The following is a 25,198-nucleotide window of genomic DNA, read 5'->3' on the forward strand; positions in this document are numbered from 1 at the left end:
CCGTTCCCGAACTCCCCCTTCTCCTTACCGTGGGGTTAAAAATCAAGGTGATATGTTTGTGGTAGCCCACTGCCGTGAAAGAAACCTGAGGCAAGACGTAGTCATACTGGGATCTGGGGAGCGTGGAGTCCAGCAGCACAACGTAATTCTGTGTACAAGTGAGAAGAAGTTCCATTTATAAAGGACTTTATGCTTTATAGAACCCCACAAGGTTACACATCCAAACCAAGGTCGCTAACTTCAGAGCAGGAACCGCGGTGGGCCCTTCTACCAGGGACAGCTGTGTGTCCCCAGCATCTTCTGATAAAGCCGTCAGAGCCTGCGGCACTTCCGTATAAGCACATTCAGCCACAATATAATTGTGGTCCTTTGAGGATCTGACTTCATGAAACACAGCAAGTTATTACGAGCCACTTCTGATGAGGGAGATACACGATCCAACTGAGAAAGGCTGATTTCAATCCAAAATGAGGTTGACTTTTAAGGGACAATACTTAAGTGGCTCATTAGTTGGCAAGTTCTAAGAACACAGCACCTCTGGAATGGTACCGGTGACGGTCACAAACCCTGTGTGCGGAGCCCCGGCTGTGTGCCAGGCACCATGAGCGCCACATGAGGCAGACACCTGTTCTGCTATCAACCACTGACAAGGTAGGGTTTACTGCTCCCATCTCACAGTGGGCGGTGGGCCCAGGTGGAGTCTGACACTGAAGCCTGTGCTCTTTCCACAGTGCTGCATACGGCAGCTATTTCAAAGGGCATCTCGAGAAACGGGGAGTGACTCCAAACGTCCATTGCAACCTATTTCATTATTTTACGGCCATTTCATGCCCAAAAAAGGCCACAGTTTATCATTCCCATGGCAGGTGGTAAGAAGCAAGGAGACAGAACGGCATACATAGGTTCACTACTAATGAATGCATGCCAGGCCCATCAGGAAAGAATCAAATTCTTTGCAAAGTTTGCTCTCACCATGACAACTACAATAGCTGACTCTGTCCAAATACAACTGATAATAAACATAACCAGTAAATGATGACACCAAGTAAGGCCTTGGTTATATAAATTACAGCATTTCCTATATGACAGACTACTGGGCAACCATGAAAAATCATGTCATAAAGGTTTAATGATGGGAAAAAGAGTTCTAATATATTCTTCATTGAAAAGCGCAGATTATAAAACGTACAAAATAATCCCAGCCTTGCGATATTAAAATACATAAAAATGTATATTTATGTTCGCACACACAATGAAAAAAGACCAGAGTACCTATCAGCACATTAACAGGGATTATTTCTAGATGATGGGATTATATCTGATTTTTACCCACAAAAATCTCCAGTCAGGAATGTGTATTATTTTGTAAACAGGAAAAGAGCCAATTAAAAAATAAACCCTACAGAGCCCGACCTCTGTTAAGTCGGAGAGCACATCAACCATTTCTGCAGAGAGGTATTTGGGGGGGAAATGAAAAAACTTTCCTTAAACTTGGAAGTGGAGTTATTCAAAGACACCTGCTGGAATGGAGCCACGGGCATTAGTTACCTGGCCGTCTCTGAGCAGCGGCGGGAAGTGGAAGAAGAGGGACTGGCCCAGGGAAACCGTCTGGATTGGGTTGTCCAGGTTTTCACTTTTGTAAAGCTTTACCTGGAGAGGAGAAACAAAGCAGGACGTGCTTTTGAAATTAAAAAACAATAAACATTTCGTTTTAAGGATTTCACTTCATGCTCAGAATAACTTATCTCTTCAGGGGGAAAAGGATCTTTGGAAAGGTGGATATTTGAAAGAGAAACCACCTGCCCCCGGCCGGAATACATAATACATTCCTCAATCACCGGAGACTCACAGTTCCATGACCTGCATAGAAATGTAAGATTTTAAAATCGATTCTGGCAATTTATGTTAATGTTCAAAATGGTAATAGTATACTGATAATAATAAAAGGAATAGCTTCTACTATAGCTAGAATGTGCCGGGCAAGCAACAGGCACTTTATATATGCGGTCACCAACCCTGGCTCTGAATAGGCATCACTGTCACCCGTAGGGAGGCCCAGAGCCTGCATCTCCTAAAGGCACACGATTCATACGTGCTGGCGCCTGGGACACAACACATCACTGAGGGTCTGGCCCACCCGGCACTGCCTCTCCATAGGCTGTATTCCTCAAACTCCTTAAACTCAAAATGCATTCCCCTTCTGCATCTGGTTATCCAGGCTGCTTCCAGAAGCAGTTCAGTCCCATGTTTCTAGCCTTTCTCTCTGGCCTGTTCTCATTCTCACTGCCATAAGCAATGGGACGTGTGAAGGGGGTACAGTCCTGGCTGACGCTGAAGGCTTTGGGGGCTCCACTCTGCCATGAAAATGCCACAGCCACCCCTCCTCAGGGTCCACACTGACACTTTTACATAGAACACACAAGTCACAAGGTGTTTTCCTAAAACGAAAGTCACAGACTGGAGGCCTGTGGGTCACATCCAAGATCACATATGCGTTCTTTTGTCCTATACGATGTTCTAAGCAAATCTGAATTCATTGCCTCTATTTAAAAACCAGGTGATTTTAAGTAATTCTAATTTCCAGCTTCTCTGGAAAATTGGGAAGTGATCCCAACCCTGGGCCAGGATTCCAATATGACAACAATCCCAGGGAGCCGAGGAGTGGTGCCATCCCCTCCCGTCTGCTTCAGTTTGCCCACAGCCCACCCAGCCGGCTTCACCCTGGCGCTGCCTGCCTGGCCCCCATAGGCAACATGCTGGCAAACCTGGAATGAAGAGCAAGTTAAGAGGGGAGTTAAAAACTCAGTGCACATTCTCACCCAAGTCAAACATGTCATCATCCATAAAATTACAAGCGCCTTTGAAAAACACACTCCCATGACAATTCACTGACATTTTTCAAGGGATCCTGGAGCATGGTATAAACACTTTGTTAACTGCAGGCAAGGAGATTTTGTTAGAACCTGAAGAGATCTTAAGAGGTCACTGAGTCCAACTCCTGCGTTTCACAGAGGAGGAAACCACGGTCCACAGGAAGGAAGGGCCTGCCCGTGGCAGTGGGGTGGGCAGGACACAGCTCAAACTGCCCGACTCCTTGTCCCCTGCCCACCACCTCCATCCTGGACAGAATTTTAAAAGTTACAAGGCACTCTGCCTGAAAACTATCCTTCCTGCTTTAGACTCTACGTTGAATGGGGCATTAGTTAGGCTTCTACCACAATGTTTCCAAAGATTTATTTCTATGGGCAGCTAAACAAAGTTACCTCAAAGTACGAAGCCTTTCTCTCCGGGCAATCAGCAACCATTCTCCTAGATATGTGCTGGGATCTCAAGCTCAGCCCTCAGCACCTCCACCATCAGCGCACTAAAGCAAGCGCCAGGCAAGCCCACATACCCCACTCCCACTCTTCTCAGAGCCGAAAAGAACAAAACAACCATAGAAAAACAAAAACAAAAACAAAAACAAAAAACTGGCCTTACCCATAATGTAGGGAGATACTCGGAGGAAGTGATCACGTTTCCACTTAAATCAAATTGATTGATCTGCCGGAAAACTATGATGCTTACATCATCGATGTCATTGTTGCCGACCTAGAAAGAGACCAAGAACAACGTTGGTGGTGAGGAAGCCAGGAGAGGAACTTCCACTCTAGCTGGATGATGTCCTAGGAGCTGTTTCATAGCAAACTTCACTTCTTCAGGAAGGGAATGAACTTTGCCGTTGAAGTGGCCCAAGTCCAACGGCACACGCTGGCAGCACAGAGGTGGGCTACAGCTGGCCCACAGAGACATTCTGCTTGACTGGCACAGGATATTTCTTCAGTTTCCATTATTTGCCAAAATCTTAAAGAAAAATCTCATACACAAAAAAAAAAGCCAGATTTTCCAGCTTCTCTTAAAAATAGAGAAAGAGGGATGCCTGGGTGGCTCAGTGGTTGAGCGTCTGCCTTCAGCCCAGGACCTGATCCTGGAGACCCGGGATCGAGTCCCACATTGGGCTTCCTGCATGGAGCCTGCTTCTCCCTGTGCCTGTGTCTCTGCCTCTCTCTCTCTCTCTGTCTCTCATGAATAAATAAATAAAATCTTTAAAAAAAAAAAAATAGAGAAAGATGAACTTGCCTGGCAGCCAACAGCAGGAGCTGGGTATGTGCCCTCCTATCTGTCACTTTTTCATATATGCCAGGCCGTAGTCCCCACAACTGCCCATGACCCTGACCTTTGCCCACCATGGCAGGGAAACCTACAACTGTGAGATCCCACCCTCACAGCCATTTAAAATGCCAGATGCCATAAGGACATCAAGAAAACCTACTTCTCAGTCAAATGGTCCTCAATGGCCCACCCCTCTCCTGACCTCTCACAACCTTCATGCCAGTGCCACCTAATCAAGCCACCAAGATTCCACCCACCTCTCCCCCATCTCATCCAAACCCTTCAGTCTAGCAAACAAGAATCACTCCACAGGGGATAAGCTTCACTTCAAATGGTTCCTGGGCTCCTTCCCGTGACCTGGAGGGACGGCTGCGTCTTTAGGGATCAATGAGTTCAGTCGTGATCCGGAATATTAAGAGACTCCACCACCAAGTGGAAAAAACAAGGTCATCTGGATATAAGAAAATCGGGTGGCCCTACCACCAATTAAGCCTATGTTGTCTTTATTACCCTCCCTTGATCTGAAATGCCACTTAGACCTTGAGATCCTCAACTTGGAGAATAATGATCAGAGGTTGCCCGGGGAGTGAGGAGACAACAGCTCAAATTTCTCCCCTGCACTCACGACAGTGATGCTGCTCATTAAAACCCTGCAGGAGATGCCACTTGTGAAGATGACACTGTTCTAAGAGGACCCTTAATTAGGACCCGGAGCTCCCCCCGCAACAGATGAAAGGCAGCCAGCCAGGGGAGTGCTAAAGCGTTTCTGCTTGGGGAAGCACTCCCACCGCACCGCCATCCACCGCAACGCCATCCCCCGCAGAGGTTCCAGCCTTACCACGATTACCCGGTGGTGGGGGAGGGCCCGTTCGATGTGGTCATTGCCTTCTGCCTTGAGCTGCACGTGGTACACACATCCCGGCTGCAAGCAAACCATAGAGGTCACATCTCTAGAAAGGGGTCATCGCCCAGAACCTGACCCAAGCCTGCCCTGACCAAGCAGGCCCTCGTCACGACCACACCACCACTCCCACCCCACCTCCAGTCACAGTCTGTGGCCTATTAACCTTCGTAAGAATCCCTTTTAGAAGCACCCTGATGAAGGAACATTTATCTGGAAGTTTGTGATTCCTTCAATCCCCAAGAAAAATTAGATTTGGCTTCCTACTTCAAAATTGCTAAGCACAACATGCTTCTTCTGATAAAAATCATTCTTGCCTGGCTGTCCACTCTTCCCCTCTGCCTGCATATATGCGTGGAGACAACTGCAATGAGATTCCCGAATGCTTATAATGGACAGGATTTCTGCCAAGGGAGACCTGAGAATTTTCTTCTTAAAAATATCTGTTCTTTCTAAGATTTGATTCTATTGCTCAATTTTACAGGTGTACATGGAGTTTACCAAATAAATCATTACTCTAAGAAAGCTTTCAAAGCGACCAATTTCCGATCAATAGCATAACTAATCCGCTCACACATTAGGATCTAAGGCATCGAGCTGAGTTCTGAGGTGTCTATATGCCACTAACAAGGACAACCCTAAGACATAATCATTTATTTTTAAACTAGCATGGATAAAAGAGTTCTGGTCTCCTAAAATAATGTGTGCTTTGATAGCTTTAGGCTGTGTTTTTTCCTTTTCAAGATTGTCTGTTTGGATATGTTGCTTGAGCTATTTTATAATGAGCACAGGGGCACCTTTACAAAGACAATAAAGCTATTATTTTTTTAAAAAACTGAGAACAAATTTATGATCACCAGTAGACACATTCATTGACTTTACAGCTCAGTTAGGACTTTACAGTAGTATTGAGTTCAGTTCAAAACAGCTATTTGCACCCCAGAGAGGAAGGGATGTGAGTAGTCACTTGGGCAGGAAAGGGGACAGCACTGGCTGCTCACTCCCACGCCTGGGCCAGTGGGAGCCTATTGGGGGGGCTGCTCCATCCCGACGGGACGCTCCTTGCTCAGGCCTACCAACTCCTGGATTCACCTTCATCCTTTAGCAGTGGAATCTAGTGCTGCAGTCTCTCGGCTAAGGCAGCCTGACAGCAGTGCCAGGAAAGGGGAAATGAATGAACACATCCTGACTGGGGCTAAAATCTTTAGAAAACCTTCAGTGAGGGATCTCCAACCTGGCACCCTCTGGGAGACTGGCAAACTCAAGCCCCAAATCCTGGCCGAGGAATAGCTAAGGATATTCCTCCAGAATGTGTGGTCTGGCACGTGGCAGGTGTGGGCGGCCACCAGGGTGACTCCGAAAACTACTGTGAGAGCTAATAAATTAACACCTATTAGAAGAAGGAGGGTGTCTTCAGAGCATTAATTAAAATGGAAATCTGCACTGGAGAAGGAAACTATATTCAGTTTAATTAAACAATGTGTTAGGTTAGTGGGTTTAGAAGAACACGTCTGGGCTCGCAAGATGCTGAGGGAATCAAGGAGGTGATGTAGATTTTGCATTCCTACAACTTTAAGAGTGATGTAAGCCAAGGACGCTGCTAGAGTCCACCCAGGGGAAGGGAGGCTCCCCTAAGCCCGACCTACAAGGGCACCTATCCAGACCCCTTTTCAAGCTGTGGCCTCAGAAAGCTGCAACACCAAAACCGGAGCTGGCAGTCCGGGGGAAGGCTGCCCCAGGGGAAGGCTCTGTTAAGCACTTAACTGCATCACTGTGCCAGGACTGCTGTGTCTGCACATGTGAACTTCTGTAACACCAACAGCCCACCTATGAGGGGGGTGTCACTCTCATCCTCATTTCACAGATGAAGATGCAGATAACAGAAAGGATGGACCCCTTGCCTGAAAGTAGACAGCTAAAAATGACGGAGGCAGGATTTAAACCTAAGCAGATGACAGCAGAAGGGCATTCATTTGTGTGGCCAACAAAGGACAGACTTGCAAAGGCTGGGCTCACACTGGACTGGTGAGGCCAAGGCCCTGTGAGGACCTGGCCCCGGAGACCTGACGCCTGTCCCTGGGCCCTGGCTGCAGGAGTGTGAGGCCATGGTGTTCTGCCTGTCTGTTTCGTTACAGGAAGGGAAGCAGGCCTGGAGGCAGCATGTTCCTCGGAGCCAGAGCCCTCCTGCAAGGCAGAGGATAGCTAGAAAGGAGCATGGCAGTAAGGCTTGTGCAGATCCCTAGGGATAGCAAGGTAAGTGTCATCCTGATGACTGGTGAGAACACACCCGTGGTGGGCAGAGCAGGCTGCGGGGAGCCCACCCAGTTGGTGTGCACTGGGCTGGACCATAAGAATTCCAGTCCTCAGCACAGCCAGGAAGACACCCAAGTCCATCCTTCCCCTTCACCTTGAACACCCCAAGTTCACCAGGCAACCTTCCAACCTGCCTCCCAGGTACCCCAGGATCTGACCCTGGGGTGCCCTGGACACGAATATTTTTGTTTTGGGGAAAGAAGAGCTTTGCCCCAACCTATCAAATAAACTGAAAACAGGTTTACGTTTCAGCTCCTGTGATCTGAGCAAACATTAGCCCATTGCAGAGATAATGTGCGCCTCTGCAGTCAGCTAGGAATATCCAGTGTGTGAATCTAAAAGCCTAAAGATCCAACCCGAGATCCAAGGGGCCCAATCCAGCCGTTGTTGTCCAACCCACATGCTCTCAGTGACCACACAGTAGAGAGGTAGTATCTGCTGAATGAGCAAGAGAGTGAATGCACAAATAAAAATGGAGGAAGCAGCACCAGAAAACTGAATGTGGCAACTGAGCAAACGGGCAAATGTGTTGGCTCCCATACAAAAATGTTGGGAGTTTGTGGGGTGTTTTTTTTTCGTTTTCATTAGTTGTTGATACCAAAAAGTCAGGAGTCTTCACGTGGAAATCTGAACTTCTGACTTCTAACAACTCAAATGATCTAGCAGTACCGAGCCTATCTTCCCACGTGGCTATAAAGAGCTGGATGGCAGCTGCCCCCTTTCCATGGGCCCTGCCCTCTGGATTTAATCACACTCACCACTACCTAGATGAGCACACACCTCCTTAGGCCATTCACATGCCTCTTCTGGCCACAGGCATTTGGTCTGAGAGCCCTGGCCTATCCCATAACCACCCAATGCCAGGCAAAAGCTGCACCAAACCCATTTTCCAACCGTATTTTGTCACAAAACCCCAACCCAATGTGTCCACTCAATGAAAGGTAAGCTGTGCCAGGTGAAAGGGGTTAGGAGGGTTCCAGAGTCCTAACTCCTTGCTCAGCTTATTCCTAGCAGTCTTGGGGGCACCGCCAGTCACCTCTGAACACAGTATGAAAAAACCCACTCCTAAAGAATGTCCAAAGTCTCACCAGCAATCCACGTAACCTGAACTTTCCCTCTTCATCTGTCACGGTGTCTTCTCCATAAATACTACAGTCGTCCTGTCCGACTGCTTCCACGGCAACACCCTGTTCTGGTTCTCCGTTTAAGGAAGAAACTGTACCATAGCAACTAGAATGACAAGAGAAGAAATGGAACATGATATTCCCGTGGTTTTCTGAAGCACACAAAGGATTTGTGGTAAAGTGCCCTCCATTTACCAACAATTTACAGTGCTGAATAGCCCAGTGGAGAACTGTACCCCGATGACCCAGCCAATTCAGTCCTGGTTGTATCACTTCCAAATCCGGCCTTCCTGCCCGAAGGCTCGAGCTGGGCAGAAGACTGTCAATTTTTCTTCGTTTACATTTTAAGGGATGCTCCAGAAAATTCCAATTAAGAAAGGCTAAACTTTACTTTATTCCATTTTATCTTATTTTCATTAAGCTTTATTCTAAATAATGAAACATTTAATAAAGTGAAATCAGTTTCTTTCTCATTCTACATATTCATTTGAAAATGGCCCATTTTTTCTAAACTTTTTGATTAATCAACCTTCATCTCAAGGGTTTTTGTACGTTTACAAATACATATGTATGGTGTGTAGATCAATGTGTTTAGCTACATGATGCTGATACGGCTAACATACAGTGTTTTGTATACGTATACAACCATTTGTGCAAACCGTCTCTGGATGGAAAACATGAGTGGCTGGGAGACAACAAATGGGGGAAAACTTGACATTTTATATGCTCTTCAACATTCTGAAGCCTTATTCAAGTGAGTTCATTTCCTCCTTTTTAAATGTTTGAGTTTCAAGCTCTAGTAAAAATAAATTTTTAAGCAATGAAATGGGCTCTCTCAAGCCCATTTCAGAATAGGGACTTTGTGACAGAATCACTAATTTGAGCGATCAGAAGAAAAAGGCAGCAGTTAAAAGTCTCTAGACTTGCTATCTCATCTCATCTGGCTCCCAGGTAAAACCCGAAATGGGGGGTGGGGTGGGGGAGCAAGGTGGAGCTCCCGGGAAACAGAGGCCCAAGTAGGACTCTACAGGACTGGGGAGCAGGCTGGCTGCGCACCTGTAGGCCGTTCGGTACCCAGTCACAGTGATCTTCAAGCTCTGCCCCTCCTGCACCTCGATCATCTGTGAGGACGGCTCGAACCGGAATTCCTTCATCATGGGTTTGAAGTAATACTGGCCAGGACTCTGCCGAGAGACAACCACATACTGAGCCCCTGCTGCCACATCTAGGTAATGGCTTAACAGGAGGCGACTGAGGTCAGCACACACGGGAATGTGGCCAGAACTCCAGGGCTTCCTGCACAGACAGAAAGGATGACTCTAACTCTCCAGTGAGTGGGTTATGGAGACAGCAATGACATCTCCAATAGCAGCCAGCATTATGGCCTTATAGTCCCTCTGTGATACAGAAACCAATTTGAATTTTATGAAGAAACTGAGGCTCAGAGAGGTCAAGTAACTTCCCTGGGATGACACAGCAAGTGAGCAGCAGAGGGAAGATTCGAAGCTGCACAGCGCATGATCTTTCAGATACGCCTCACTGACGTTCCCGGAGCAGTCACTTTATTCCCAGGACTCTAGGGAAGGGCCAATTAACACACACCTCCAGAGTTCCAACCAGTGGGGGCCCCAGATAACATCTCTATTCCCCCACCAGGTGGAACGTGGTTTGCAGAAGAAACACAAGCTAACCACCAAGCAAGACTCAGCATCATAAACATTGTGATGCTGTGGTCTAACAACGGGATGCCTAAGAGGGGAGCCACTGTGGCCAAGGTAATTAATTACATCGTCTTAGTGACAAGCCGGTGGCCAGAAAACAAGAAGTGTGTGTGGAAGGGAACGTGAATCAGCAACAGTAAGTTCTAGTAAGAGCAGTACTCTAATTACATTTGGTCCCCGAAGAAACGTAAAACAATCCATGCTGGTGTTGTTCTCACGTTGTCAAGCACTACACAAGTCCCTCATGCCATGTCCCTGCACGCTCACCGGCGGTAAACTACAGGACACCTTACCAGGTTGGAGAATGTCAGGATGCCATTGTCCTGAGTCAAGAGGTTGGAACGAAACACACCACCGCTGAGGGATAGGAGGACGCCGGGGAGGGGCTGGTCATCTTCAGCTTTTATCTGGGGTGAGAAAGGAACAGCAGAGCAAGGTGGATGCCTATTACCAACTGAAGAGAACGTTTTGAAAGTCAAGAGGTAACTCTTTTGGGTTGTTTTTTCTTTATTGTTATCCATGGGAGGTGGGGGGAACATAAGGTCTACTCCTTGTCCCCAGGAGTAACTAACATTAATAGGTGGTGTGTAGCCCTCCAGAACTGCTCCTTCCTTTTTAAAGATTTTATTTATTTATTCATGAGAGACACAGAGAGAGAGGCAGAGACACAGGCAGAGGGAGAAGCAGGTTCCCTGCGGGGAGCCTGATGCAGGACTCGATCCCAGGACCCCGGGATCACGACCTGAGCCAAAGGCAGATGCTCAACCCCTGAGCTACCCAGGTGCTCCAGAACTGCTTCTATGCCTACACCAACATACAAATGTTACGGCTAGTGCTGACTGACCGGCAAGTTCGTGGTGCAGGAGGGGAGGGTGGAACTTCATCATGGGTTTGAAGTAATACTGGGTATTACTTCAACATGGGGCACTGCCACACAGCCCCATACCCGGCTGTCTTCCTCCAACCACTGGTCCTGGCTTCCCATCCAGTCCACACACATCTGCCACACCGAGTCTTAATGCACATCATCCTAAAGCACGGTGCGGCCGACCAACGCATGCAGACCAGCCACCTGATTTTCTAAGAGAAAAGGAGACCATCGAAGCATCCTAGAATGTGTGTATCTGTGTGCATTTATGTTTTCCTCTATTCCTAGGAGAACTGCTGGGCATCGTGCACTCTGAATTCAAAACAATGCCACCACGTTGCACACCAGAGTGGCTGTGACCACTTATACTTCTGTGAATTATCTACACGTGGGACCATACACTCTCCAAAACATGGACGCTGCCGTCATCACTGCAAACGTAATCTAAAACCCCGTGTTCCTATGGTAACTTCCTTTTTTTTTTTTTTTAATTTTTATTTATTTATGATAGTCACACACAGAGAGAGAGAGGCAGAGACATAGGCAGAGGGAGAAGCAGGCTCCATGCACTGGGAGCCCGACGTGGGATTCGATCCCGGGTCTCCAGGATCGCGCCCTGGGCCAAAGGCAGGCGCTAAACCACTGCGCCACCCAGCGATCCCCTATGGTAACTTCCTTCACGTTCCTCAGTCACCATGGAAGTTGGGCACTTCTTCTATGTTTATTAATCACTTGTAGGACTTGCGCGAATTGCTTTTTCATATGCTTTGTTGTTCTTTTGTCTATGGAGTTGTCATTTTCTTATCAATTTTAGCAGTTCCTGATAATCTAGGATATTATTTATGGCATAAAGATTTCTTCCCAGTTGGAATGTCTTTTAATATGCTTTAAAATGCATTCTGCACTATATTCTAGCAAACTGAATTAAATTAAATTAAATTAAATTAAATTAAATTAAATTAAATTAAATAAATTAAATTAAATTAAATTAAAATGTAAGTAAATAAAATGCAACCTGCAGGGCACCTGGGTGGCTCAGTTGGTGAAGCATCTGCCTTTGCTCAGGTCATGATCTTGGGGCCTTGGGATTGAGCCCCACATCGGGTTCCCTGCTGAGGAGAAATTTGCTTCTCCTTTGCCCTCTGCCCCTCCTACCAACTCATGTTCTCTGGCACTACCTCTGCTCACTCTCTCAAAAATAAGTTAAAAAATCTTAAAAAAAAAAATGTAAAAAACACATCCTGCACAATAGAATTTGAAATTTGTATGAGATGTCATCTATACTTCTTTTCCTTGAACCTCTATGTTGAAAATATTTATACTCAGGGGTCTCCAGCCCTACTCTGGATGGCACACAGCATGCTTCTTCCCAAGAAGGATGGAGAGGAGAGAAATGACATCAAATACCACTATAGGAACATTCTGTGTTTTTACACAGAAGACAGTTAAAGATGAGAGTTCGAAACACTTGCCAAAAGGTATGCAGATGAGCTGAGGTCAGCAGGCCTCCAAATCAGGCTGGGTGAAAGGAAACCCCCCAAAAGAGCACATCCTGTATGATTCCATTTGTGTAAACTCTAGAAAATGCCAACTAATCTATTGTGACAGAAGGCAGATCAGATCAGCAGGAAGGGTGGGAAGGAGAGCGTACTAAGGGATACAAGGAAACTTAGTGGGGTGCCAGATTCTCACTATTTTCATGAGTGTATGCCTCTGTTGAGACGACAAAATCATATGCTTTATGTGCAGTTTACTATATGTCAATTACACCTCAATAAAACCATCTTTTAAAAATGTGTTACCTCAAAGCTTACGCCGGCCAAAGCATATGCCTTAAAGTCTCCTATGGTTCCTTCCACTGCAGTCAAAACATAGCCTTCCTTCTGCGAGGACACAGTGTACTCCAGGTCGCTGTGCAGGGGCCCGACACTGAACAGAAGCAAGTAGATGCTGGGGGTGGCAGTGCCACACACCTGCAGGAGGCCTTGCCGGCCCCACACAAGCCTGGGCTCTTCACCTGGTCCCCAGCAAGTCACCTCTTCATCAGGGCTTACCTATAAGCACCTCTGTCATCAGTGAAGACAGTGATCAGTGGGGAGCTTGCCCCCTTTTCACTGATGACGATCTCGACACCCTCCAACTCTGGGTGGATCTGGCCTTCCAGAAATAGGCCTGCTTTCCCATGGATTTCAATCAGCTTCCCAGGGCAGCTTTCTAAACAGGAAACAAACAAGGCCAAGACTTAGCTGTAGTGGGAGGGGGCATTTGGGCCAGGGGCTTCCCAGTAAGGGAGGGCCTGAAACGGAGGTATCTGAAGCTAGTTCCAATGAGGTTTCTTTTTTTTTTTTTTTTTAAGGTTTTATTTATTTATTCATGAGAGACACACAGAGAGAGGCAGAGACACAGGCAGAGGGAGAAGCAGGCTCCATGCAGGAAGCCCGATATGGGACTTGATCCTGGGACTCGATCCTGGGACTCTGGGATTACACCGTGAGCCAAAGGCAGATGCTCAACTGCTGAGCTACCCAGGCGTCCCTAATGAGGTTGTTTAATTTATAAAACTGCAATAACTGGGGGGGCCCATGCCTGCCTCCATCCCTTGCTCAACAGCTGGGAATGTCAACAGTTAAACCTAAGAAAGCCTGGGTTCTCACTACCCCTCTGTCTGTGGTCACAAGGTCTTTCTGGCGCATAGGAGGCTATGCGGCTGGACCCGAGGCAGAAGCCTACCCCAAACAGGCTGCCTGCTGGAAAGCCACACTATTCAATATGCCCTCCTTCTAAACACAGACCACATAAATGCCCAGGACCTAATGAACCCCCAATGCTAGAGGAGATGGTCGGAAGCCAAAAGACAAATATTCCAACAGCCATCACTTCTAATTGTCCAGTCCCAAAAACACTCTCACTCACCCCTACCAATACATATAAACACCAGACATACGATGGCTAATGATCACATTTCAACAAGTAACATCTGTGCTTTTTGTCTACTTTTGGTGGCAAACTAAAAACGTCAGGAAGAAGTCAGGGGTCCTTCTCCAAAAAGACTGCCCAAATTCTAATTACCAGAGTTACTTTCATCGACGGAGACCTTCCATTCACTCACCCACACACCAAGTAGGCACAGCTCTTTGCCAAAGGGGATTTAAGGAGCCTCACAAAGACAGTTTTGTGAGAACAACAACATGGAATACATTTTTAAAGGCATGTAAATGAACAGTTGTAGAGATGTGTCACAGGCTCAATAAGTTGACGTTTACCTCCACTGACGGTGGCTTCCATGGAAGGAGGGTAGAAGAGCAGCTCCTTAGACGAGGGTGTGACTGTGATTTTCTCTCCAGACCTAAAACAATGAAAATACTTCCACGTGGCCAGTTCTGCCCTCCACTGGAAAACAGAAGACATACAGGACACGGAAGAGACAGAGCTTACCGTGCCCAGTAAGAAAAGTCATAGGAGAAGGGGCCCTGGAGCTCCTCTACCATCTCCTGGACAGGGGGCTTGGTCCTTCCCTCCCCAGCATCTTCCTTGCCACTCTTCTCCCGCTCCTGCCTACGGCTCTCAATTTCAGCCAGCTGCTGCTCCCTCCGCAGCTCCTGCACAGACTTCAGGGGCCCGAGGACCAATGCGGGTTCACTGTCAATGGAAGATCTGCAAGAAAGGAAGGAGTAGCTCAGAGCATATGTGGTTATTTATCCCTGCAGTCGGTGGCAATCTGACATTTCTATATGGAGTCATCCCTCCATCAAAAACCAAAATGCCCTGTAACACCACCATGGTGGCATGCTCTGCTCCTATTTTGAAAAAAAAAAACAATCATTTTTTAAGAAATAAAAACTGAACTTCTTTGTGATGGTGGCAGTATCCAGTAGCTTTTCAGCTGGGATGAAACGCTTTATGTCTTGAAGAAATATCAGATTTCCTGTAGGACATGGAGGTTTTTGCACACCACCATCTTTTTTCATTCAATCATTAACAGAGAACCCACTCTGCTAGAGAACCAGTAAGCTGGAGAGACAACATTTCCTAACCATGTGGAGTCCACATTCCAGTGGGAAGAGGTAGACAAGCAGCAGAAAACAATATCGGGTAAGTACAATGTAGAAAAATAAAGCAGCCTGGAAGGAGAGAAGGCTGGAGACATGAGGGCACTATTCTTTATTGATGTCCCTGGGTGAGGAGTATGTTGGGCAAGAAAACAGCAAGTGCAAAGCCCTTGGAGCCTGGGAGGGAGCTCCCTTGGCATGTTCAGGGGACACCAAGGAGACTGAGGTAGCCTGGGCAGAGGGACCCAGCAAAGAGTCAGATGGGTCAGACGATCCTGAGGGAGCAGGTGGCTTTGTATGCCTTGGTGTGGACCCTGGATTTCACTCTGAGTGGGATGGAGAGTCACTGGAGTTGTAAACAGAGGAATGACGTGATCTCTACTTTAAAAGGATGAACTCTGCCTTCCACATGGAAAACACACTGTCACCATGCAACAACAGCCCAAACAGGGAGGCCAGGAAGCTGGAGAAAGGAGAGTCAAGGACCATCTAGAAAGATGACAAAGAGTGGGGGCTGGGGAGGCCAACAACCAGGAGTCCAGTTTGGGATCCAGCGAACATTGAGATCCCCTTGAGGGATCCAGGTGGCCACGTCCAGCTGGAACATGCATCTCATACAATCCTCAGCACAAGCAAATAAAACAAAACTTCCTCTGAGGTTAGAAAAATGAATTCAATAAAGACTGAAAATAAAGTAATACGGGGTCACGACTGGTAAGTACATGAGTTTCCAGTCCAACCAGTAATTACTACTTTCCAGGCAGGAAAATAATAAAAGGCTTTGTTCCAGCACCAGGCACAGTCCTGGGCCTACAAGAAATACTCCCAAGTCCTTCTCCTAGACACCTGGCTACCCTGAGGAATATGGGCACTCCTTTAATCCACACTACTCAGCCAGACATTCGTCTTGCTTGACACCATTGGTCAGTGTGTTGCCACATCCTGTTGATTCCATCTGCTCAACAAACCTCCCAGCCGTCCACTGCTCCCCATCCACTACCATATGTCTGGCTGAACCCACCTGGACTCCAGTCTCAAGTAACTTTCACTTGTAAGTGGCTTCTACTTGGTCACTCAGCAGCCAGGGGGATCTTGCTGAAGCAAAAAAGTAATCCCTCTACTTAAAACATGTCATAGTGTCCACACAACAAAGCAAAGACCCTTAACATGGGCTGGTCAAAAAAAAAAAAAAAAAAACATGGGCTGGTCCTACTGTCCTACCTCCCCTGTGTGCCCCCCCCACCCCGCAGTCCCCATGGGGTCCAATTCAAAGCCCTCATTATAGGTGTAACCTCACAGTCCCGTGTATGACACCCAGACAACTGTCCGTGTCCCCCATGAGACTTTAAGTCCCGTGAGCGCAGGGGCTGGCCCTCAACATTTTCTGCATGGGTGGATGAGTTGAAAAGGCAGTGGACAGAAAAGAAGAGACACAGCTGAGAAGATCGCTTAAGGTAAGGAGAGGGAAAGTTACTCAGATTTCCATTCTTACAAAGATGGTCATGTGGCCAAAACTCTGTCATTTCTCAAGAAAATTAGGGTGTCCGATGCACCTCACCATGTAGCAAAGAGTCCTCTCAAAGGGGACATTCGCATGAACCTGACCCTTACGACGGACTGCCTTTCATATACCTTCATATACCTTCTCCCTCCTGACCCTTCGTATATCAGGTGCCATCTCTAGTCTTCAAGAAAAGGTCTCAAGAAAAATAGACAATTTTTCTGAATTTGCTAAAACACTTGAAATACAATGAACAAGCCAGAGATTTTTTTTTCCCCCTTAGCAAAGACAGGAAGTGTAGAGAGTTCAAACAGAAATTTAAGGCACTTGCAACGAGCTGTCAGAAGGCTCTCCCTCAATTCATAGTTAATTCCTGAATCATAAAAGGAGAGGATCAAGGCTGTGGTGAATTTACAGCTCTGTCGTGTAAGAGAAGGCCGTGTGTACGCACACCTAGAGATGAGAAATCAGAAATAACTTTCAGAGTGTCTGTTAGACAAGTCCCCAGTGCTTGTCCACCACACCACCCTCCCACGCTCAGACCACTGTGGAGCAAGAGGCTTACTTGATTGTCACAGTGACATCCAGCATTTTGTCAGTGGTGATAGTTCCAAGGACATGGTGGCGAATGGCTGTCAACGTCAAGATACTGGGTGACGACCTATAAATCAAAGTGGAAAGAAAACACTAGCAACATCACCTCATTGTTCTCAAAGGATCATAGACACACCCTTAATGGGCAACCATTCTGACCCTGAAGTACACAAATACAAAATTGCTCTAAGCTTGGGATGAGGTAACTCCTGATGTGGTTACCAGTGTTTTAAAGGGTAAACTAATTTTCCATTCCAAAACTTGACATCTCCAATTCCCAGTGAAAGCCTAGAGTGTTTGTAAGAAAAATGTAAAAATGGGAGGCCGAGGTTGGAGAAACACCCATCAGTGAGGGCTGGAAGATTTAACCAAGAGGATAGTCACGCCACTTGAGAACTGCAGCCTTCCACCCTGGGTTTATAGAATTCTGGGGAAACAGATCCCAGCTCCATTTCCTCAATAATTTATTCAAGGGTTGGGGCACTTGGGAGGCTCAGTTGGTTAAGCGCCTGACTTGGTTTTAGCTCAGAGCATGATCTTAGGGTGGTGGGATCAAGTCCCATGTTGGGCTCCACGCTGGGCATGGAGCCTATCTGGGATTCTCTCTCTCCCTCTGTCCCTCCCACCTTTCGCTCACGCTTCTCACTATGAAAAATAATAATAATCATGATAATTTATCCAAGTGTCTTAAAATCCTTACATGGAAATTCCTTTTAATAACCTAACTTTACCTCTTTTTTTTTTTTCGGTGTCGCTAACCTTTTCAATTACATAGCCCTAAACTTTACCTCTTCCAGAAAAAAAATATAGAAAAAAATTTCCTTATGTTGTTCAGAAGAAGAGATGTGTGTCCACTTAACTCCACAGGAGGCTCACAAACACTACAGGGCAGTGAACACCCAGCTTACGTGTCATAGGTGTAGAATGCTTGCTCAAACCGGTGGCAGGAGCGAGGGGTCACCTTGTACACACCTGCAGCCAGGAAATCAAAAGCCATTTTCAGAGGAGGGCATCTATCACACTGAGCACACCCAGCCAGCACTGGGAAGCCACAAGCAGAGCCTCCCACCTGAACACACAACACACAGATGTGCAATAATGGCATCAGAGATGCCTCTTCTGCTGCTGCTTCTGCTTCTTACCAATGACCCGGTAATGGCCCCTCACAAACTCAGGATTTCACTTTCCATAATTGAACAACTCATGCTAGTTTAGTCTGCGCAGACCCAGCTAATAGGGACATGTGAAGGAATGGGAAGTATATTTCTACCGCAGACGAGACTGAGAATTTTCCACTTAATAGATTCTGTTAAAGTCCCAAAAGACAGCCACAGCCTGCTCTCCTTCCTAGAAATAGTCTGAAAACAGGGCATGGGGCAGAGGAAGACCTAGAAAATTGTGGAACGCTCACAGAGAACACTTTGAAGCTGTGAGCCCACATAGAGTAACGACTCTGATTAGGAGAGTAAGCCATTTGCCAAAGGAATACAGTCAATTTCAGGAAGGAGAGAAGTTTAACAATTTATTCTCCCGAACGATCATGAGCCAACCTTTTGGCCATACTTCCTACAAAAACCTGCGATTAGATCAAACTACCTCTGCTGTTTCCATCCCGCGGAATAAGCCCCTGTGCAATTACCAGCAGAAAAAAAGACTTCAGTCTCTCCATTCACTTTGTTTCCTCTTTCAGCCTACAAATGTTGACAGAGCACCAGCACCTACTACAGGCCAGTATTGTGCTAGGGACTGCTACTGAGGGGAAGATTGTGTATTTTATCTTGAGAACCAAGAAAAGTCACTGAATTATTCATTAGGAAAATACAAAATGAAACCACGATGAGATGCCACTTTACACCCATCAGGATGGCTAAAATCACAAAGACAGTAACAGATGTTATGAAGATGTGGGAAAACAGGAGCCCTTGTGCCACTGCTGGTGGGAACATCACTGGCACACATAACCATGTGGCAGTTTCTTTAAAAAATGAAACAAATTTACCAGTATGACCCAGCAATTTCATTCCTGGGTATCCAACCCAAAAGAAATAAAAACAGATATTCACAGCAAAGACTTTTGTATGCAAATGTTCATAGCAACATTATTTGTGAGAGCCAAGAACCGGGGATGTCCACTAACTGGTGAGTGGACACACAAAATGTGATATGCCACACAATGGAATTTGGTAATGATAAGGGACAGACTACTAATATCTGCTCCAACACGAACTTCAAAACATTATCATGAACCTCAAAAACATGCTAAGTGAAAGGAGCCAGACAAAATATCACTATGGTAAGATTTCACTTATATGATATGATATGATATATGATATGATATGATATGTCCAAAAAAGGCCAATCGCTATACACAAAAAAAATAGATTAGTGGCTGCTTAGAGCAGAGATTAACTGTCAATATGCATGAAGAATATCACCAAGGTAATGAAAATGCCCTAAACCAGATTATGGCTTTGGTCATATAATTCGGTATGTTTACTAAAAATCCTTGTATGCTGTCAATGGGTGACTTTTATGGTCTGCAAACTGCACCTCAATAAAGTTGTTCAAAAGGGAGAGGAAAAAAAAAAGGGAGATAAGCCACTAGAGGATTTTTTTTTTTCCACTAGAGGATTTTAAGCAAGGTGGGAGATGGTCCAATTTTTATCTTCAAAAAGATGACCATGGCTCACTGGCTGTAGTATTTTTCAAGGGGAAAGGGCTCAACTGTCTCTACCAAACTCAAACCCAGGAGACCAGGAACACTCTCCAGCTCCCGGCTCTAATTCTCTGGGTAAAAACACCACTCTCTCCAGCAGAAAGAGAAAAATGAGAGTACGCTAACCATCACCGAAATTGATAGCCTGACGCAAGGAGAACCAAGAGGGGAAACAAAGGCCTTTACCACAATCCTTGGTGCCTTTCTATTTCTCTAATTCAGAGCCCATCAATCCCTCCAGACTCACCGGGCTTGGAGAGGCAGAAACGGTTGACTCCTTTGGAGAGGTTATAAATCCCCACGTTCTCAGGTCCATTTCCATCCTGATAAAATTCCTAAGGGACCAAAGCCAATACAATGACTTACTAGGGAAGATGGAGACACCAAGTTGATTAATAATATTTCTGTTTCTGAACCAGTCATCTGTTTTACCCATTTATCATTTGAGCAGTTGGGTGACACAGGAAAATTAAAAACCTTCAAAAACTTCCCACGAAAACATGCTCTTTTTCATTTAATCAACTAATATTTATTGAGCACCTGCTATGTGATAGACCCAGGGCTGGGCCTTGGTGGCCGATGTGGCTCCTGCTCTCAAGGGGCTTATGTTCTAATACGGGAAGACAGAAAATAAATGTGGTCCACAAAGAAATTATATTTCAGCTAATAAGTAATAGAGCGGTGGGCAAAATAGCCAGGGAAGTGGGATAAAGCATGAGCATGGCAGGAGCTTCTCAGCTGGCCAGGCTCAGAGCAGGACCTCTCCTGAGTAAGCAATACTGGGGTTGCAGCCTGAATGACGAGAGAAAACCAACCATGTGTAATGCCCAGAGAAAATGCAGCATTCCACGCAGAGGAAAGCACATGTGCAAAGGCCCAGAGGAGGGAACGAGCGTGGGGTGGAAGTGGAGAGAAGGCTGGAATGCCAGGGCCCAGGCAGTGAGGTGGAGAGAGAGGGAGGAGGCTGGGGGTTAGGGAAGGGCCTTGCTGGCCAATGTTATGGAATGTGGATCTTATCCTAAGGGAACCAGAAACCTGCTAAACAGTTTGAGGAAAGGAACAATCTCCTAAATGTCTACCACTTACTCTCAACTGGGTTTCAACGAACGCATCTCCTGGAGCAACACTGCTTGTTGAGTATTTGTGGTGTGGTAGTTAGAACAGCTGACTGGCAGCTGAGACACCAGCAACCACTCCTCCAAGTGTCTAACATAAGCGGTGGCTCAACTGCTGTTTGCCTCAGTTTCTCCACCAGAACCCAACAATGACATCTACTGTTGCATGAAGCCAAAAAGTTCTATAAAACTCACGAAGGGTCCTAGACAGGCCTACACACATGTTCTCTTTCCTGAAACCCACATGGCACACTGCCTATCAGGGAGACTACATCAACAAGACAGTAAGATGTACCTGCTCCGTCCTTTGCCCCAGAATATACTAGAGAAAGTGACTCAGCAGGACCTATTAATAATAATAGCAGCGTACGCCAAGGAAACCAAATACATAAGAGATTTACTTAAACTTCACTACAACCCTGAGAAGTGGGTATTAAGATCCCAGGGCTATAAAAACAATGTGTTCTACGCTACATCAATGGCTTTCCCAAATCACTCATCAAAGTTAGAATTTAATGCAGGGCCGGGACATGAAAATCTCCCAAACAAAGGCATCTTTCTATAGAGGGATTTTAAAAGCTTCCTGACTATGCTTTCCTGAATAGGGAGGGTGAGCGGAGGGCAGAAAAGGAAATCTGACTTAACTATGATTATAATATTCTTGGCATGCTAGTACCTTCCCACTTCCCAAAAGACCTTATAAACAAGAGAACTCTCAGGAGCCACACATACCAGAGTGATTGCGTGAGAAAGGGAACATCTCAGCATGTAGCCCGTCTGCCTAAACTCAATTGTTGACACGTCCTCTTCTAGAACTTCCACCTCTAGACTCTTGTTCTTCCAGCACCAATCTTCATGCATGATGCTTACTGGAAAAGCCACAACACAGACACACATGGGCATAATGCATATCACCTCCCTGAGTAAAAATTATAATGACTTAATTTTTTAAACATGTATGTCATACACACACCCCCACACACAAACCAGTAATATTTAAAACTAGTTTAAGTATTAAAGAGAAAAATGAAACCAGTGATCATTAACATCAGCAAGAAAGAAATTCAATGGTGTCTAAAGAGCACGCTCACAAGAAGATATTTAGGGATCAGCATACTTTTCCTGTAAAGGGCCAGACAGTAAATATTTTCAACTCTGCCCATCATGCAGATATTCAACTAGCCTTTGTAGCATGTACGCAACTGTAGATAATACAGAAGCAAATGGGTGTGGCTGTGTTCAAATAAAACTTATAAAAACAGGCAGTTGGTCCCCCCACCATAGTTTGCCAACACCTGATAGAACAGAAAATATAATTCCCCAGATAAAACAGCCTATCTTCTAAGCTATTCACCTGCCAGCAGCTCCAAAATGAGCTTGGAAAAAGCAGAAATAGAGCCAATGGGTGGCTTCTCGAGAACAGCAGGGGAAAGAGAACTAAGGCTGGCCAGCACCTGCACCTACTACTTACCAGGCGCTGTACAAACTATTTCATTTGTTTTGCACTCTACAGAAAGACTGTATCACTCCTACTTCAGAAGAGGAAACTGAGTCTCAAAGAAATCAAGTAACGTGTCATGGTCACACAGCTGCTCAGTGGTGGAACACATCAGTGTGATTATTTCGTGCTCTCTATTCAGGCATTTAGAAATAAAATGGCACAAATGAGGGCACCCTCTGCAAACAGAAGACACGTGCGCATTGTCCTGACAAGGTGGCAGTGAGCGCATGGACCACTGATTCTTGCATTATCACCCATTGCTAAATAATGCACGTTCAAGGTCAAGGGGTGAGGAAGACAAGTATGCAGCTGGGATGCAATTTGAGAGCTGGGTTTTGGAAAGTTTAGAAAAGACAGGAAGTACGTGAGGGCCACAAGATGCTGCCTTTGGTTCTTACTTTTGTATTTTCCGGGGAGCACGTTGTCAAAGGTGAAAGTCATTGAGTTGACCCTGCCGGAGAGCTGGAGGCTCCGCTTCTCGCCCTGGCGGCTCAGGGACTGCAGCGTCACCAGCAGGTCGCCACAGGTATCTGCAGAGAAGAGGCAGGAGGGCCTTGTTCGGCTGCCCTCATGAGACACAGCACTGCTGTGAACCCCCCACCTGTGGGCGCTGCTGGCCACGGTATACATCCTGAAGGGCGATGCTAGCAGACTTCCTCTACAGCCATCATGCATCTACTGGGTTCTGAGAGCCCTCCCCTGGGGCAGGTCATCAGTACCAAACAATGGAGCCACTGATAGTGAAAGTGACCCTGTTATTTATCCAACACCTCGTGCCAGCCGGAGAAGGCAGGAGAGGGAAAATCATATTACAGAGCACCTACTAAGTCAGATGTAAGGTGAAACGGGGGAAAGAGTATTGATGGAACACTAGCATAAGCCAGAGAAAAAGAGAGAAAAGAAAGATGACCTAGCGTGGCTGAATGCCCACTTCATTCTCATTCCAGGCACAGAACTGGGCCCTGTCATTGTAATTATATTACTCATAATAGCAAAGATTTACATGGCTCTTGCTGTGCTCCAGGTCCTCACACAGGCCCTAATATGCGAATTCCTTTGATACAACCACCCTGTGAGGCAGGTACTGTCATTACTTGCATATGAAAGAGAGAGTCAAAGCACAGAGAGGTTAAGTAATTTGCTCCAGGTCACACAGCAAGGGTGCAAGCCCCTGCAGTCTGGTTTCAGACTCTAGGGTGTTAACATCTGGGCCACAGTGCCCAACATGATGGTATTAAAGCCTCACTAAAACCCTCTGAGAGCCATAGTATTCCCATTCTACAGAAGAAAAACTGAGGCTGGGCGGGTAAATGCTTACTGTCTCATAGCTGGTAAGTGACAGAGCTGGGAAAAAAAGCACCCCATGTGGTTTTTTTAGGAGCCAAAGCAGAAATACTCCAAGAGAAATGTTTCTAGTGATGTCGTGTGGCACTTACTCAGAACCGTATGTGATATGGATTCTAAAACCACCTCCAGGCGTGGTTTTGGCATTCACCTTTAACAGCTACCCAACAGGGAAAATCTCACCAAAATCCCACCTGTTTTTGCTTTCAAGTGACATCTTACCCAAACAAGAGACTTTCCCAGAAACTGATGCCAAGAACTGCACAAAGGCCACGTCCATCACGGGCCTGTCAGTCACAGTGAGAGGGAAAGTCTGAGGCTTCAAGGTCAGCCCCGCTCTGGTCTCTGCCTCGGGAACCATCACCTGCAAGGACACACAGGACGTCAGTGTCTGCGTCAAGGCGCGGCTTCCCCGGCCTCCAGGGCACCAGAACATTCCCTTGGGCCCAAGGCTAAATATTTGAAGGAGAGAAGTTCACTTCTGGGCCTGGTTTTATAATCACAACAAATCCCCAAATAGGCCATGGTGAGAAACCGTGTTTCTACTCAGATACAGAAGAACTAGCCTTCAGCCCTGTCATGAAGTACATGAAAGTATAGCTGGCATCACTCCCCAGGGGCACATGGCTGTCATAGGTCACCTGTACACTGGGGGGAAACCACATTAAAGCCCAGAATTTCTCCCCAGTGGCTTGAGGTCACTCATGACGTAAGCTAGGAGTCTCTCAATGCTACTGCATGTCCCCCTGGCAGGAAGAAGCCACTTTCTTCTTTTTTGCTTTTTTAAAAAACATTTTATCCATTTATCCCTGAGACACATAGGCAGAGGGAGAAGTAGGCTCCCTACAGGGAGACTGATGTAGGACTCGATCCCAGAACCCCAGGATCATGACCTGAGCCAAAGGCAGATACTCAACCACTGAGCCACCCAGTGCTCCTTCCTTTTCCTTTTCTTCTGTGTCCTTTCTTAGGCTAAGAAAAGGGGCTGGGGAAGAGGTGGTCCCCTAAAGATTATACTCCAAAGTTGCTCTTCCTTGAAAAAGACCTTTATGGTTCGAAAGGGCTTCCAAAGGCTTGTCGATGTGGCCAACTTCACAAGAGCTGGCTACCTGGTAGAGGAGCTATGAACTCGCACACCACACTGTTTGGTGGGAACAGGGAAACCAATCTCCTCCCACCCCATCTCCTTCAGGGGGATCCCACTTGCTCTGGAGAAGAGCACAGGCACAGGGGGGCCCTTTCCAGCCTACCCCCCCTCCGCCCTTCCTCTGGGAGGAAGAGCAGCAGCTGGCTGGACAC

At 46.4% G+C, this 25,198-nt stretch overlaps 1 protein-coding gene across 1 annotated transcript in view; it reads right to left on the minus strand.

The window, feature by feature from the left end:
* The window catches only part of LOC112679048 (nodal modulator 1), a 57,170-nt gene that overhangs the window by 7,827 nt on the left and 24,145 nt on the right, over positions 1-25,198 (minus strand). Inside the window, 17 exon segments of the mRNA XM_025478542.3 lie at positions 29-148; positions 1,549-1,650; positions 3,481-3,591; positions 4,991-5,074; positions 8,455-8,596; positions 9,547-9,674; positions 10,505-10,618; positions 12,882-13,008; positions 13,134-13,293; positions 14,343-14,425; positions 14,515-14,733; positions 17,195-17,290; positions 18,132-18,195; positions 20,187-20,274; positions 21,787-21,923; positions 22,954-23,085; positions 24,122-24,263. Coding sequence (XP_025334327.3) covers positions 29-148; positions 1,549-1,650; positions 3,481-3,591; positions 4,991-5,074; positions 8,455-8,596; positions 9,547-9,674; positions 10,505-10,618; positions 12,882-13,008; positions 13,134-13,293; positions 14,343-14,425; positions 14,515-14,733; positions 17,195-17,290; positions 18,132-18,195; positions 20,187-20,274; positions 21,787-21,923; positions 22,954-23,085; positions 24,122-24,263 — 2,049 coding nt within the window.

This window comes from Canis lupus, chromosome 6, assembly GCF_003254725.2.
Source record: "Canis lupus dingo isolate Sandy chromosome 6, ASM325472v2, whole genome shotgun sequence".
Lineage (NCBI taxonomy): Eukaryota > Metazoa > Chordata > Mammalia > Carnivora > Canidae > Canis > Canis lupus.